The sequence below is a fragment of the Tripterygium wilfordii genome, chromosome 13 (genome assembly GCF_013401445.1).
Source record: "Tripterygium wilfordii isolate XIE 37 chromosome 13, ASM1340144v1, whole genome shotgun sequence".
NCBI classification, from domain to species: Eukaryota; Viridiplantae; Streptophyta; class Magnoliopsida; order Celastrales; family Celastraceae; genus Tripterygium; species Tripterygium wilfordii.
This window is the reverse complement of record NC_052244.1, coordinates 9,863,382-9,881,472: the sequence shown is the minus strand read 5'-3', so window position 1 is coordinate 9,881,472 and position 18,091 is coordinate 9,863,382. Positions and strand designations below refer to the sequence as shown.

Below are 18,091 nucleotides of genomic sequence, written 5' to 3'. Positions count from 1 at the left end.
TATTGTAATTTAAAAAGATAATAAAAACAAAACATCATTTCTTTAAAACAACTTGTACTGCTACATGACAGTCCTGTAAGTACAACTAATCCCTAGTTTGGAAACCCTCTATACTGGAGCCCTCCAATTATCTCGAGGTCTTAAGGAAGATCAACCAAGAATTGCAGGCCTTTCTCGAATTCTAGCCCTTGAAGCGCTTCATTCAAGCTCAACTTTAAAACCTCATCTTAGAAAGCAATAGCCCATGCAGATAGCTTTGTCACTTGGCACATTGCTATCTTAATCTGACGCATAAGAGTAGCTCACGCCTCACGATTCTCTGTAAGTCCTTCAAGCAATGCATCATTCTCATCTGTTAGTCTGGCCATCTCATTTTGGTTCTGTTTAAGCAACATTTGATGTAATGCTCTTAACCTCTTAATTTCTTCAAGGTTTCTCCCCATGGCTGCCTCCATCGTAACATTTGCTCGCTCAATACTTTGGTTCTGGGACTTCCAAGCTTGAAGCTCTTCTAATGCATACGACATTTCCACTTTTGCCTTTTGGAGTTCAAATTGCATTTGTAAGTTATCTTGCTCCAACTACTTCTTTTCCTTACTCACTCTTTCTAATTCTTTCATTTCCTCCATCTCTTGTAACCTGGTTTTAGAGAACTCTTCTTTTGTTATCTCATACTTCTTTTTGTAACTTCCAGCTTGTTGAGTCATCGTCTGTAATGCTTCTTCTAAGTCTTGAATCTTCTTCACAACTAAACCTTCAACTTCTTCAATGTTGGGTCTTTTCCTTTTATGACCAATCTGCTCATTACCTTGAAACCTCCTTTCATTTTCTTTTACTGTATTCTGCGGTACCCTTGTTCTTTCAGTGTGGGTATTTCCTCCTTGGACGCGACCTTCTGAAATGGTTTTGTCCCTATTTTCATGCCACTTAAAGTAAATTAGAGTTCCATATGATGTGTGCTTTCCTCGATTTGTAATCTTGATACTCTTCCATGCTTGAAGTGTCTTTCGTACCCTTGGTATCATCAACTCAGGATCCTCTCCGTCATCATAAGAAAATTCAAGATGTAACAACCTGTGTGTGGCTAGAATGCAAGGGTTAGAGCCTATTTGTCGAAATACCAAAGCTGGTCCATGACTGACAACTCCCCACTGGCCTAAGAGGGGGACCCAAGGAAAATCTCCACACCTGTACAGAAATGTGTCGGGTAAAAACCAAGGTGTCTTTCCTTCAATGTGGTGAACGTCCAGTGACTGCAAAAACTCCTCCCATTTTTAGTTATTCGGATGTCCTTGTTTCCACTTTGCTTCTGTAAACTCTAATATCGGACTCCTTTCTGGCCGCGTATGGTCTTTAAAACCAATCTTGGGAAAATCAAGTTCCTTATAGTATTTGAGGAGACTTACTAACCAAATTTCGAGTAAAGCTGAGCATCCAATGAACCTTGCGTTCTTGCTATAGCGACAAAAGTTGAGGGAACGAATCGTTTCACATATTATTATAGGAACTGGATTCACACCATGATCTACCTAGTTAAAAAGCTTGATCACTCCCCCTTCCACATATCCTTGAGTGCAAGGAAATAATACAACTCCATGTATTGCAAGTGCTAATACTTACTGTCCTAATACTGTCTTTGGCTTTTCCTCGACATACTTCATCAACTCATCAATTGGGAAACACCACTTGCCCCCTTTGAATGAACCCATCTTCTTGACATCCTCAATTTCACGTCCCAACATCCAGGCAACAATTTTTTCAGCTAACATGTTTTCATGGAAGTAATACATTTTTGTATTATGAGGCTCCAATTGTAGTAACTGAGTATATTCCTCAATTGTGGGTGAGAAGTCTATCTGCCCAAATGTGAAGCACCTGTATGCCACATCCCAATATGAAATAGCTGCTTGAAGCAATGTCACTAGTGTAGAAACCCTTAGCAGACTATCGAAGAGACCATATTTCTTTGAAAATTCTGGGCTCAAGTGCGGACTTACCCTTGCCCATAGACTTATCAGACGTGGTAACGTATGACTTTGAAATTCTGTCTTTATTACCCTTGGTAAGAAGACATCCTCTTTCAAACTATCTCCATGCTCGGATCGCATTCTGCTCAACTCATCTCTTACGTCATAGATGTCAATCTTCTCGCATGTGGACATTCTTGATGCCATCTTGTTTCAATTGAAAGATGTCTTGAAAATATTATCAAACCAAATTGCAATGACCATGCCTATGTAAATGCCATGGGAAGAGAAATCAGTAACGGAAATTACAATTAAAAATGTCGGAAACAAACATTAGCATCAAATATTGAAAAAAAAGAGATAAATAAATCACACAAAAATAGAATATGCCGTCACATGGGGTAGCCTAAATTTCTGGAGGTTTCGGATATAGGTCTAGGGCTTTATAAAGTGCATGGGTAAGTTATGATAGTTTTGGAAAGGTTTGGAATAACACTATCAAGTTATGATAGTTTTGGAAAAGATTTTTAAACAAATAAAGATTTGTTCAACTATTGACCATAAATGAGTAATTTTATTGAAATAAGATACTAACAAATTATTCATAGAAACGAGAATAAATGGTGGATTTAATAAAATGCACTACCAACTTTTGGTAGGTTTAATAAAAGAATACCAACTTACGGTATATTTAATAAAATGCACTACCAACTTTCGGTAGGCTTAAGAAAAATATCAACTTATGGTACAAACTAGATTTAATTTTAACTACCAACTTATGGCATAAATGAGTTATTGGTGAAATGTCACAATCAATTTAACTTATTACCATAAACTTATGATAGATCCATGAATGAAATTAGATAAGGTCCACAATTCAAATAAAGAAAACCAACTTATGATTTTCTTAATTGAAATGACCTACATTCAATTTCGAACTTACACACTCATAATCCATACTCATGCACATAATCCAAATAATAAATGTCCAAATTATACAAGCCAACATGGATGAATTAAATTACCCAACATGAGGGCCAAATGTACACATGTAATAATAAAAAAAACAAAAATTACAATAAACCGAGCAAAATCCCTAAATCGCTAAAGCTCTCATTAATTCCGATTCAAATAAAGTCCAACCCGATCCTCATCCAAAATCAAACAAAAGGAAAGAGCAAAATTGAGTATTCATATATGAACCAAAATTCACAGTTAAAGCAGGCTTAAATCAAGATATTCATACACATAAACACAATTTTACATATAAACACAACTTTGAATCGAATTTGAACCATAAAAATAAGATTTGTGTTCAATTAGAGATCTATTCCATTTTAACAAGAATCCGATCATCACTAATCAACTCATCATTCATCACTAATCAGTACAATTTCATCTAAACACAACATATCACAAACTGGGCATTACAGCAAATGAACAAATCCAGATTTCAACATTATGACCAAGCAAGATCCAAGCCAGGAAAATCATAATCAGGTATCGACATCATTTATCAACGCAATGAGTAATTAGGGATTTCAAAACCGGTGAACAAACAAACATAGACCACATATAACCAGTAGAACCTTAACCACGGTAGACATAATACTCCAAATTCGAACAGACCAGCAGGCAAGATCTTGGATACAAATCGACGATATGAACTAGGCTTAAAAAAGGGAACCGGATGTATAAGAACTGAGTATGACAGGAGGGTGTACAAGCTATTACCATCTCGGAACCAAGACCCAAAAGAATGCAAGAATAGAAACAAAAAGCCATACACAGAGAAATTGACTAAGACAGATTATGAACCGAACAAACATCAAATGAAATTCTATCGTTTATCATCGGCTAGGGTTTTCATCGACCAGAACAAGTCTCAAACCAAAGCAAACAAAAGCTATTTAGATTGATTGCAGCATATTACTTCTCTTAATTCAATCTAGTCCATTACCATGTCTACTACACCTGCCAAATCCACAACCAATGAAGAAGAACCAATTACCTCTCTTACTCAAGGTGGACTCAAGGTGGACACTCCACTAGTGACACCATCACCGTAACTACTCCTCCTCAAATACACAGCCCATCTTTCTCCTCCAGTGACAATCTCATCTCCTTAAATGCCATCTCCCAAATACCATTCAAACTTGCAAAACATGGCGGCAACTACGCATCTTGGAAGTCTCAGATGAGCAACTTACTCTTTGGATATGATCCCCTTGGTTATGTAGATGGTTCTTACCCATGTTCTGACAAAACGATGCCCAAAGGACTTTTTTGGCCTCGTCAAGATCGATTAGTGTTGTTGGCCATTCAAGCCATAGTCCACAGAACTAGTGGTCCTACAATCAACAATTGTACCACCTCTGCTGCAGCCCGGACCAAACTAGAAACCACTTTTACAAATCGGTCAAACACCCGCATGCTTACCCTATTATCTACTCTCATAAATACCAGAAAGATGGTAAAACAGTTGCCGCCTATATGACCAAGATCAAAAGCCTTGTTGATGATCTTGCTCTCATCGGCCACAATCTTAGTGATGTCGAAATTCTTGCTCACACCCTCAACGGATTAGCCGATGATTTCAAAGAACTAACTGTCATAATCCGGGTACATGGCACTTCTATCTCTTTTGAGGACCTCTATGACAAACTTCTTGATGAAGAACTCATTCACAATCGTGGTGAACCTAAGGAGGATGACGTACTGATCACCGCTCAATTCACTCAACGACGCCAAAATTTTCAGGGCCATGGCGGTAGAGGCAATCATGGTGGCTTCCAATCCTCACACCCTAATAATATTGGTTACTCCAACTTCTCCTCGGGACCACCATCAAACTACAACTCTCAATCCCCCATGCTCGGTCTCCCTCCTCTTATGGCGACCACCACAACTTTTCTCAGGTATGGGTTCTCCCTCACATTCACAGTTTGCTCAACCTCCTTGGAATTTGAATCCATATCAGGGCCAACCTCACATAGTGTGTCACCTTTGTGACAAACCGGGACACAATGCAAAAAGTGTTGCTCAAAGCCCCAACCTTGGACTTCTATGCCTTGGCCCCAAGCTCACTATGCAGATGGAGATTCTAGCACTCAGAGCAACAATAACTGGGTGCTTGATTCAAAAGCCAGACATCACATCACATCTGATCTTCAGAATCTCTCTGTACGTTCTGATTACCTCTGGAATGAAGATGTCATCGTCGACAATGGTAATAGTATTCCTATATCCCATATTGGTTCCTCTCATATTCATTCCCCCTTTACTTCATTTACACTCAACAATATTCTATGTGCACCCTCAATTAAAAAAAATCTTATTTCTGTCTCTCAATTTTGCAATCACAATAATACTCTGTTGAATTTTTTCCTAACTATTTTCTTGTGAAGGATCTGAATACGGGGGCATCCTTTGTCCGAGGTCGGAGTAAAAATAATCTCTATGAGTGGCCGCATCTCTCTTCTTCCATAACAACCACCAATCGATCACCTTCAACTTCTGTTGCTCTTACCTCCAACATCTGGCACCAACGTCTAGGTCATCCATCTTTGCCAATTCAGAAGAAAATTTTATCTCGCAACAATATCTCTGTTTTTGATTTTTCTTCTTTCAATAGTGTATGCAACTCTTGCCTTTGCAATGAAAGTAACAAATTATCTTTTCATCAGTCTTCTCTTATTTGTTAGAAACCGTTTCAATTTCTTTATTCGGATGTTTAGGGACCTGCTCCTGTCAATTCCATCAATCACTATTGTTATTATGTCATTTTTATCGACTATTTTATCAAATAGACTTGGTTTTACCCACTTAAAACCAAGTCTGATGTGCGTTCCACGTTTGAGAAGTTCCACACTCTTATCTCTCACTACTTTCAAACTCAAATTCAAACCGTCTACACTGATGGTGGTGGTGAATTTCTAGCCTTATCTCCCCTGCTTGCTCAAGTCAGAATTCAACACCATACATCTCCTCCTTATACTCCCGAACATGTCGGCACTGTCGAAAGAAAACATTATCACATAGTTGAGACGCGCCTCACTTTACTCTATCAAGCTTCTCTACCACCTCGGTTTAGGAATTATGCCTTTCAAACTGCCACTTATCTCATCAATCGTATACCCATACCAATACTTCATAATAACACTCCATATCGAAAAAAATTTGGCCACACTCCATCCTACACTTCTCTTCGCACTTTCGGCTGCTTATGTTATCCATGGCTTCGTCCATACACTCATCACAAACTTGAGCCTCGGTCCCGTCCATGCATCTATCTTGGTTTCTCTATACCTCATCATGCCTTTACTTGCCTTGATCCCCAAACTAACAAAATATTTACCTCCCGTCATGTTGTCTTCTTTGAAGATAAATTTCCCTATACTAATCTGTTCCGCCCCTCCTCCTCTAATCCACCCACCTCTCAATTATCCAACCTCTTCACTGGTGGTCTATCACCTCATTATCTTGCCTCCTCTACCATGTCAACTCCCACCCAGACCACATCTCTACCTATCCAAACTTCTCCCACTCAAGTTCCACCCGAACCATCAACCATGACCAGCTCTTCCACTACCACCATTCAACTACCTCCAAATCAACCTCGTATCTCCACATCACGTCACCTTCCTCCACCGGCCCCTCCAACGTCTCTTGTCCTGGATGTCACGGATTCAGCCCCCTCTCAGGTATGTGTCTCTAACCCTTCTGACTCCCCTACACTAAACACTAACCCTGACCCAACCCCACCTCCACCTACCCGAATAGTCACTAGATCCCAAAACAACATTTACAAACCAAAAAAACCATTCTCCCTAGATGTTACCACCTCTTCACCAAATTCCCTCACCACCACCAAACCCACTTCTTTCACCCAAGCCAACAAACAACCTCAATGGCGTACTTCCATGCACGACAAAATACTTGCTCTCCAAAAAAACCACACCTGGACCCTGGTTCCTGAAAGGAAGGAATGAAGAAGATAAAACACTTTCTTGATTATTTGATTGTATGGTGTACAGATATATATTATAGTGATGAGTCCCTACATTAGGGTGATTGCTAACTTTACAAGCCAAAGTTAAGGGAATAATTACACGGCTAACATTAAGGACATTAACAATTAACTAATAAGGAAACAGAATCAGAATTTGGTTGAGATGTTAACGATAGAGATAATTTAGGGATTATCTCTATCATGGATTATCTCTATCATCTCTATCATGCCCCCGCAAGATGGAGCTCCAGGAGGAGAGGCCAATCTTGGTTTTCAGATGAATAAATCTTGTCCGGGATAACGGTTTGGTGAGGGCAGCAGCCAGTTGATCCGTGGAGGAGACGTGACGAACACGAAGAATGCCATGTTGAACATGCTCACGGATAAAATGATAGTCTAAGGTCAGATGTTTCATGCGAGAATGGAAGACCGGATTCGAGCAAAGATGCATGGCACCTATATTATCATAGTATATCACTGGTTGTTGAGTGAGAGTAACGCCAAGGTCAGTGAGAAGAGAGAGTATCCAGCTGACCTCAACAGTAGTTGAAGCTACAGACCTGTACTCAGCCTCTGTGGATGATCGAGCAACTGTTCGTTGCTTCTTAGAGCTTCAGGAGACTAGGTTTCTACCAAGATAAATGAGATAAGCTCCAGTGGAGGTGTAATCATCCCGGTTTCCAGCCCAGTCCGCGTCAGAGAAGGCATGAAGAGACATGGGAGATTGACGATAAAGAACAATGTCGTGATCCAGAGTGCCATACAGGTAACGCAACAGGCGCTTGACGGCACTCCAATGATCAGTGGTAGGACGATGCATAAACTGGGACAATTTGTTGACAGTGTATGCGATGTCCGGCCGTGTTAGTGATAGATACTGGGGACTGCCAACAATGGTCTGAAACTCAGTAGGGTCTGACAGAGCAGTGCTAGAGTGTAGAGTTAGAGTCGGAGTGGTTGCAAGCGGAGTGGCAACAGGTTTGGCATTAGTCATATGAGTGCGGGATAGGAGATCCGTGATGTAGCGACGTTGCGAAAGTAGCAGCCCGTGAGGATGAGAGGTGACTTCAATGCCAAGAAAATAAGATAATGGGCCGAGATCCTTCAGAGAAAATCGCTGAGCTAGGAGATGAATAAATTTTTGAATAGTGTCAGTTTTGTTGCCCGTGATGATGATATCATCCACATACACCAGAAGATATAGAATGGTGGTGTCAATGGTACAGATAAAAAGAGACGGATCTGCATGAGAATTACAGAAGCCGGATTGGAGAAGAAACTGTCGTAACTCATGATACCAAGCACGCGGAGTTTGCTTTAGACCATAAATTGCTTTACGCAATTTGCAAACATGGTGTGGGTGATCTTGATCAACAAAATCTTGAGGTTGAGCCATAAAAACATCCTCAGACAGTGTGCCTTGAGGAAATGCATTGTTGATGTCAAGTTGCCGAAGAACCCAACCTTGACTAACTGCAAGGCTAAGAACAAGTCGAATGGTTGTTGGCTTTACCACTGGACTAAAAGTATCATGATAGTCAATGCCAGGGCGCTGATGGAATCCCTTGGCAACTAGACGAGCCTTGTACCTTTCAACACTGCCATTAGGTAAATATTTAGTACGAAAAATCCATTTGCAGCCAACAAGATTTTATTGGGCCGTGGGTGGGGCAAGGTCCCAAGTGCCATTGCGCACAAGTGCATCATATTCATCAGACATGGCCTTACGCCATTTGGGATTTTTAATGGCTTGGGTAATGGTTGTGGGTTCAAGGTCGGGCTTTGTTTGTAACTGGGCATTAAGGTTTAGTTTGGTTATGGGTTTATGGATATGATTTTTGGATCGGGTGATAATTATTCTAGGAGGGGAGTTGGCAGGGGTCATGGATGTTGTATTGGTTGTGGGTATAGAGGAAAAGAAAGGTGGTGATGGGGAGGTCGACGGTATATCACGGGGGGCTTCAGTTGGTGTAGGTTCAAGGATGGGAATGGGAAGGGTATCAGCGGGGGAAAAAGAACCTGCCAAGGGTGTAGCCACCGAAGTGGAGGTAGGTGTACCAGTGACCGGGCGAAGAGACACGGTCCTAGTCCAGTGAGAGAGAGTGTCTGAGGAGGGGCGAGCCATGTGAGACTGAAGAGAAGTGAATGGAAAGATGGACTCCACAAACTTAACATGACTGGATTTGTATGTGCGAGAGGATAGGGGATCAAGACAAATGTAAGCACTTTGAGAGGTGGAATATCCAAGAAAAACACAGGGGGTGGAACAAGAAGTGAGTTTGTTAGGAGAATATGGTCGAAGCCAGGGGTAACACAAGCATCCAAAACTTCTTAGTTTAAAGTAGTTGGGATAAGTACCAAAAAGTTTGGCATATGGAGACAGGTATTGAAGTGTGGGAGTGCATAGTCGATTTATAAGGTAAACTGCTGTGGAGAAGGCATAGGACCAGTATGTGAGAGGCATGGAGGCATGGGTAAGAAGAGACAACCCGGTTTCAACAATATGACGATGGCGGCGTTCTGAATATCCATTGTGTTCAGGGGTATGTGGAGGAGATGTGAGGTGAGAGATTCCATTAAGAGCCAGTGCTTGATATTCACCCCCATTGTCGGAGTAGAGTGTTTTAATTCGCGTACTAAAGTGATTTTCAACTAGGGATTTGAAGCGAATAAAAACATCATGAACGTGAGATTTGCGTTTGAGTGGATAAAACCATATGTATTTGGTAAAGTGATCCACAAAAATAACATAATATTTAAAATCATCAATAGATTGAATAATTACACGGCTAACATTAAGGACATTAACAATCAACTAATAAGGTAATTGGTGGAGGTAAGTTTGACAGAGTTGTGTATGTTAACAACTGTGAGAGGCTTGGTTGGTTCTTATGTGTTAGGAATGGTAACTTGGGTATCTTCGTTGGCCATGGAGATGATTCTGAACAAGAATTTTGTAAGAAATAGGAAGAAGATATTAGCCAAGGAGAAGCTCCGATACCATGAAAGGAAAGAATGAAGAAGATAAACACTTTCTTGATTATTTGATTGTATGGTGTACAAATATATATTACAGTGATGAGTCCTTACATTAGGGTGATTGCTAACGTTACAAGCCAAAGTTAAGGGAATAATTACCCAGCTAACATTAAGGACATTAACAATTAACTAATAAGGAAACAAAATCAGAATTTGGTTGAGATGTTAATGGTAGAGATAATTTAGGGATTATCTCTATCATGGATTATCTCTATCATCTCTATCAGTTCCCTCGACCTCTACACAGAGCATTGTTGGTTGTAAATGGGTATATCGAATTAAGAGGAACCCTGATGGGTCCATTGCCCGCTACAAAGCTCGTCTTGTAGCCAAAGCAGTGTTATCAGACCCGGACCGGTCCGTCGGTCGGACCAGTTCAACCGGTGTTTGCCAGCAAAGCCGGGTCGATTCATGTGTTGGCCCGAACAAGCAAGTGGCTCGTTTCAGACCGCCAAAAACCGCGGGTAATCCTTGACCCGTGAAGCCATACGAGTCGAGGGTTAAAGTTGAAACACAAAAAAAATTGAAGATAAAAAGAAGAAAAAATGGCTGCAATCATATGCAGCAACAAACACCGCGCAAGTTGGTGTTGGGGACGACGCCTAACAACTTGCAGTTTTGGATGACCTTTGTCATCCCATTTGGTGTGCGAAGCTTCGTGGAGAGAGAGGATTTGAATACATCAGGGTTCATCTCCGGGAGAACCAACTCGAACTTTCAGCTAGATCTTTCCAGTGAGCAGCTACCGATCCCTTGTTCTCTTGTTGCAAGTTTAGGGTTTTGTAGGGTCAAAATAAATTCAATTACAAAAGGAGATAGAAAGTCAAGAGACTAAATGGCCAAGCCCAACTAGAATGCACATTTCAAAATTTCATTGTGGACCTCTTGGCCCAAAACGTTTTATTTTAAAATTATAGCAAGTTTTATTGTTCACAAAATCATTTTAATTAAGTGAAGATTGATTTATTCTATTATTATTATTATTATTTAAAAATGTGCGGTTCAACCCTTGACTCTTCGGGCTAACCGGTTGAACCTTCAAAAACTATCATCGCGGGTCAATGCACGGGTCGGTTCTGATAACACTGAGCCAAAGGGTTTCATCAACGGCCTGGAATTGATTTTATTGAGACATTCAGTTCAGTGGTTAAACCTGTCACCATTTGCAGGGTACTTTGTCTGACCATGTTTTCATGCAACAACCCCCGGGGTTCACTGATAAAAATCTTCCAACACACGTATGTCAACTCAAGAAGGCTATCTATGATCTTCGACAAGCTCCGCGTGCGTGGTGCATTGAGCTAAAAAATTATCTCTTATTTTTTGGCTTTGTTATCTCAAAAAGTGATGCATCTCTATTTATCTCCCATACTTCCACTAGTACGATATATTTATTGGTATATGTTGATGATATCATTCTCACGGGGAGCAGCTCCGTTGCTATCAAACAGTTTGTGGCTCAACTCTCCTCTCGGTTCTCCCTCAATGATCTCGGACCACTTAACTATTTTCTGAGGGTTCAAACCTCTCAGTCTCCAGTTGGTATTCATTTGTCCTAATAGCAGTACATTCTTGAATAGCTTCACAAAACCAACAATCATGAAGCTAAAGAAATCAGCACCCTGCTTCCCACCTTGGATTCTCTCAAACTGGACGATGGCTCACCTCCTCATGATGTTACCGAATATAGACAGATTCTTGGGTCTCTTCAATACCTCTCTCTCACACAGCCGGATGTCAGTTTCGTCGTCAACAAGTTAGCTCAATTTATGCATCGTCCCTCTACCTTGCACTGGCCTGCTGTTAAACGAGTTCTTCGATACCTCAAGGGTACTTCTCATTATGGTCTTTTTCTCTCGGCAACTTCCTCATTACGTCTTCACGCCTTTGCTGACGTAGACTGGGCTGGTAATTCTGATACCTACAACTCTACTTTCGCCTATGTGGTCTTTCTTGGTGCAAATCCCATCAGTTGGAGATCTCAAAAGCAATCAACTATTGCTCGTTCATCTACTGAAGCGGAATATCATGCTATTGCTTCTGCCACCGTTGAAATTAATTGGGTCACCAATCTCTTGTTTGAGCTGGGAACACCATCTGTGCTCCAATCCTGTCTTTCATTCTCGCATGAAGCATATCGCCATTGACTTCCACTTTAAGTTTGCATTTAACAGATATGAATATATGTTACCTAACAGCGGATAAGAATAGCTTGAGGTCTCAACACAGGGTAACCTACTTTGTGGTTACGCTAACGTTTTATGCACAAAAAACAGCATATACATTTCATATTCATAAACTACTTCAAGGTTACTTCGTTGCAAAACAGATCCATGTCCTAACTAACCACACATTTGTCAAACACATAGGATTCTGAATCCTACAATACCCATGAAAGGACCAGCCGATTCTATAAGCTTAGATAGCATCAAATACTTGTAATTGTATGGACCTCCATTTGCGTTTGCTTCAAGCAGTCAAGATCGAACGACTGGCCTCTTTTGGTCTTACTATTTTATGTTTTTTTATTCCTTTTTTTTTAGAACCACCAATGCAAAAGGAGAAAATTCTAGATGGCAACCTATGCGAATAAACAAAACATCCAAGTAAAATCAAAGAAAAGCGTCCTAATCCATTGTACTTTATTTATTTTGTGTTGATCAGTCACAATTTCATTTACATTTATTTATGTTCAGTGAATTGCTTTGCATTTCTAATTAGCACTTATGTAGAGAAGCAACAAAAGGACGTCTAAAAAGCTACTGTTTTAATAATTTCAAAAGAAGAAAAAAATTTGGACAATAATATAGTCTAATGTATTTAACCCGAGAAAAGGATTATTGTATTGTATTGTCATAGAGACAAAGAGGAGAATCATATGCTCCAAGACCATTTCATTTATTAAGTACATGCATTGATGCGCTATGGATATCAGCATGAATAATTAAAGATGCTCGGTGCTGTCCTTTAGAATTTACATCTATAGTATCAATAAAATGATGTAGGAGGAGTTTAGTAGTTTTATAATAATTGAAAGTCTCTTCATTATTATAAAACTACTAAACTCGTCCTACATCATAAAAAGTTAGGATATATTTGATAGTGGGATTCTAACTCGTGTTTTATAAGCAACCCCTCTGTGATGGGGTATTCATCATTGCGATAATAAAATTGAAGAAAGTTGATAACGTAGGACTCGTTTATGTAAGAACTTACTCGTGTTGCATATGCAACCGCTTTCTAAGATGGATTTTTTACATGAACAAGTTCTAAAAGGTTCAATCTTGATTTACGCTCAACCTATAAAGGAGCCAAAATTTAATAGCGATCAAAAGGTTTAAGAGGCCTAAAAGGCTAGATTCTTGAATTGTAATTGACCAAGAAGGACTTGGGTCAATTAAGCCAATAATTATATTTGGTTGATTCGCTATTACATTGAATTTACGAAGTAAATGTTTGATTGATTTGCTTCTGTTTTGGAAGTTGTCTTTTAGTTTTTGGTTTCTTTTGTTTATGCTTATGTTATTGTTGTTTTTTTTTTTTTCTTTAAGGTCTTTTTGTCTGTAAGCACGGTATTCCTCCGCCATAAGTGAGGGTTTTAATAAAATCTTGAGGTACCATCCTCTTTATCAAAAAAAAATGTAAAAGGATTTAATAGTTAGAGTTGTTAAGAGTAGGAATAGTTACTCTATATGTTTGATGTAATAGAATTTTAATTTTGAATGATTACCTTTATGTTCCATACATTAAATGAAATTTAATTTCACTTGCATGTTTAATTTATGAGGGATATGATTTATGAGGGATATGATTTATCTTTTAATTTCGTCCATATAACATGGAATTAACTAAAGAATCATACGAGAACAGTAGTGAACACAAAAGAATAAGAGTTTGGTCCCACTTGTTAACCTTGATGTCAACATTCTTCAAATCCATGATAATTTGATCAAAATTATTAAGGCGTTGTTGTATTGACATACTTGCGTCCATCTTGAGGGTATATAATCGTTGCTTTAGATACAACCGATTCGTGAAAGACTTCATCATATACAAGCTTTCTAGCTTGTTCCATAACCCCTTGGCTGTTTTTTTCTTTGTCTGTAACCTCCCTGAGCACCGCATCCGCAAGAGATAATTGAATCGTACTATGCGCCTTGAATTTTACAAAATCCATTGAAACCATCATTCCTATACCAATTGTTGTGAATTTGAAGACAAAAGTCGAATATAGAAAATCTGGGGGAACAAAAGAGAGAAAGAAGACAAAAGATTTAATGAGGTTTGACACAATTGACCTACGTCTTCGGGCAAAGAACAACCAAGAGTTTCACTAAGATGAAGAAGATTTACAAAAGAGATGAGCTCTTGAGGTTTGTCCTTTGCGAGGCTCATTTCACAGTAGTAGAAATTAAAGGCGGATTCGCCATGCACGAAGTCTGCTATATATATAACTTGGAGCGATCAATAACTGATCAACCAGGGAGACGCATACACATATAGTAATTACTTCAGTCTAGCTAGACATGTCGAAAGTTGAGATCGACAAAAATCAACTCGTACGGGGTCAGCATATCTATGTTCAAAGGGCTGGAGGCGTCTACACTCATCATGGTACGTACTCTCTCATCTCTACTTGTAGATTTTCCGTTAGATCTTTGTACGTGCCTTTTGGTTGATTTTCCGACAAGTTTAGGATTTATGTTCATGTACACGGGCATGAGGTAACTCCACTTTTCTGATTAGTGTTGAAATCAACTCAAATGGTAGTTTAGGATTTATTTGATTCTCTCTTGTTACTACGTCCTCAATATTTACATCAGCAATTCCAGATGAGGTATTCTTTATAACAAAATCCTGTTTTCAACTATATATACATGGTATATGTATATGTATCAGGAATATACGTGGGCAAAGATTCAAACGAGAGTCCCGTTCAATACGTGATCCACTTCATCGGCGATCCACAAAATGGCTCATCAATTATCTCTGCCTCATCAATTAACTCTGTCTCATCAGCTGGCTATGGCTCATCAACTAGCTCGCAGGCGTGCAAAGACTGCAACTACCGAAGGAATATCGATGGTGGAGTTTTGAAGACCTGCCTGAATTGCTTCATTAACGATTCATTGGGAGAAACAAAGTTGTATCTGTACCGATATGGTGTTTCTCCTGAAGACAAGGACGTTAGTTCTGCAGGGACTTGCAGCTGTAAACCAGCGAAGTCACCCGAGGAAATTGTGAAGAATGCCTATAAAAAGCTAAAGGACCCAAAACCTAGGAAATACAACCTTCTTACAAGTAATTGTGAAACGTTCGCGACAGAATGTTCCACTGAAAGTGGAGAGAGTGGACAGGCGGATAATGTGATAAAAAAGGCTGGTTTTGCAGGAGTTGGAGTACTAACCGTTGGTCGCTGCCTATTCCTATAGAATATACTCGAGGAAGAAGGAAGAAGAAGAAAGAAGAAGCAGAGAGGAAACAAAAATCAACAAACTAATGCAATTCTGAGCATCTTTATGTCTTCCTGTAATATTCAACAATAAAGTCTATGTGGTTGGAAGTTCTAAACTATTACATATATATGTTGTATGAGAGTGTGGGGTTTGGAGTTCTTATACGCCACTATATATATATATAGATGTTGTGTAATACATCAAGTGTTGAATAAATGCTAGCTATGTATGCTGGGTTTTAGTAGAAAACTAGACATGCATGTGCATTGCTTTTGCAAGAGGAATTATTGTAGCCTAATGCATGCCAAATCTTTACACCCATACACTTTCAATGTGAGTGTGTGTCTACATGTGTGTCAATTATTCTAAAATTTGAGTAATTTATTCTAAAAATAAAATGACTATCTTTTATTATTTTTTTAATACTACTCTTTTTTTTAATTATTTTGAAGGGATACTACTTAACTTCTAAAAACATTACCCTAAAAATTACTACTTCACTTATAATAAGAAAAATAATAAAAACTAAAATTATTGCATTATTTATAGTGCACATGGGTGAGGTCAAAGAATTTGTCGATCCCAATCCAAATAAAATTCGTTCAAGCTCGCCTGCTTCGGCAATCCCATGACGCTGCACATTCATTTTGTTAGATCCGTTATATTAAATACTACAAATATATCAATTTTTCAAAAATTATCAAAATAAATTTGGTGCATATTGCGTACGCAGGTCCTCCCCGCAATCCTCAAATACATGCATGAAATTTGATGATGTATAGAGAAGCAACAAAATTACGTAGGTCAAAAGGCTACTGCTTTAATAATTTTAGATGAAGAAAAACTTTGGGATCAAGTGCGTACATACAAGAATCTAATAATAAGCTAGAGCTCCGGAGTTCGAGTCCCATGGATGTTCCTATTAATTATTGTAATTTGAGAGATGGATCCTTCCTTAGCTTAGTGTGTACCTCCACCCAGGTCTCAACTTATCCATGGGGGTTGCAAGTTTTTCATGTGATTTGAGATTTACCAATAATTTGTGCTGGAGGCAGAAAAAGTGATGACATGGAAAATTCTCTCTAATTCTGAGCAATAAAGAGTTTAAATAAAAGGCGAATCTTATCCTCCAAGACTTAATTTAGTGGAAGCATTGTCCATGCATGAATTCGCTATTGGTCGACACGATGAATAATTTAAGTGATGAACCTGGTCGGTGCTGTCATGAGAGTTTTTATATTGAGATACAAATAATACACACATACACTTTAATAAATTGTAAGGTGTTTGTTAATTTGCTCTCTTCTGTGCTATGACATGCACCTTGCTTGCATGGAGATGCCATGCCCCTGGCATGAGAGAGTTTTACTTGGACCAGATCTTTTACTCAAAATATTTGACTTGACCATGTGTGTATTAGCTTCTTTATCTCATCTAACAACCTTATCACTTCTTCACCCATTGTTTGTAGTTTAGCACAATTTGTCATGTCGTTCACTTATGGGTTATTATCCTCCCACAAACTATGGCGAGGTTCGAGCCATAGTTTGGGTCAAAAGTAAGCGAGGGATGTCTTTGACATCGATTTGGTGAAGATGTCTGCTACTTGGTCAGTGGTCAAAACATGCTAAGTAATAAGTTGGCCAAGAGCTACTCGCTCACTTACAAAGTGATAGTCCAGCAAAATGTTCTTTGTTTTGTCATGAAAAACAGGGTAGATAGTCATGTATAGGGCACTTAGATTGTCGCAGAGTACTAAGATCGGAGGAGTAGCCACAGTAACTGTTGGATTCATGCAGTTCTTCGATGTTTCTTCCTCGCCTCTCCTCTGTTTACTTGATCTCTGAAGCTTCTCAAACTTCACTTCACGATTGCCTTTTTCATTTGCCCCAAGTGCTATTAGGCTTTTTTTCTCATTGTTCATGGGTTAGTTTTTACTTTGTTTATTGCTTTGGGCTTCATTTTTTCTAAGCCCAATAGCAGCCCAATGCTATTTTATTTATCCTTAGTTTTTATTTCCTTTAAGAGGTCACATCTGCTTCAGTAGCCGTTTCTTTCAAACGGCATATTGACCTTACTTCTGGCTAACTCAGCCATAACTCTTTTACTTTTGAACTTTGAATATTATGAATTTCTTCACTACTACTTCTTCTTCTACTCTCCTTTACTCTACAACTATTTGATACTACTTCTACAAGTTACAAATTCCGAGTTACACATAAGTATCCGCTACAAGAAAATTGGTTTTTTGTGACGAAATTTTTCAGCGCAAATTATTGAATTTCCATTGCTAATCATTTTTTGCAACGGAAAATGGGTCGTTGCAAAAAAGTATGTGGCAAATATTTACAACGAAATTTTACGACAGAATATTTGCAACGGAATTTTACGACGACGTAGCGACGATTTTTTAAAGATGGAATTCTTTCTTACAGATATTAGCGATGGAATTTCCGTCGCAAATTATTCAATTGAAAATTGAAATTTTGTCAATTAGCGACGAAAGTTCTGTCGCTAATTTGACACGGAATTGGAAACGAAAATTCCGTCACAAATTAATAAATAAAAAATAGAAGTTCTTTTATTAGTAATGAAAAAGCATGACTTTTGCGACGGAA

The 18,091-nt window shown here is 39.0% G+C and overlaps 1 protein-coding gene across 1 annotated transcript; it reads left to right on the top strand.

The window, feature by feature from the left end:
• Window positions 1–14,086: 14,086 nt before the first annotated feature.
• LOC120013700 lies at window positions 14,087–15,714 on the top strand. Its single transcript, XM_038865592.1, has 2 exons — window positions 14,087–14,631; window positions 14,917–15,714. The coding sequence occupies exons 1-2, from the start codon at window positions 14,544–14,546 to the stop codon at window positions 15,447–15,449; spliced, it is 621 nt and encodes a 206-aa protein (XP_038721520.1). The 5' UTR covers window positions 14,087–14,543; the 3' UTR covers window positions 15,450–15,714.
• Window positions 15,715–18,091: the final 2,377 nt, after the last annotated feature.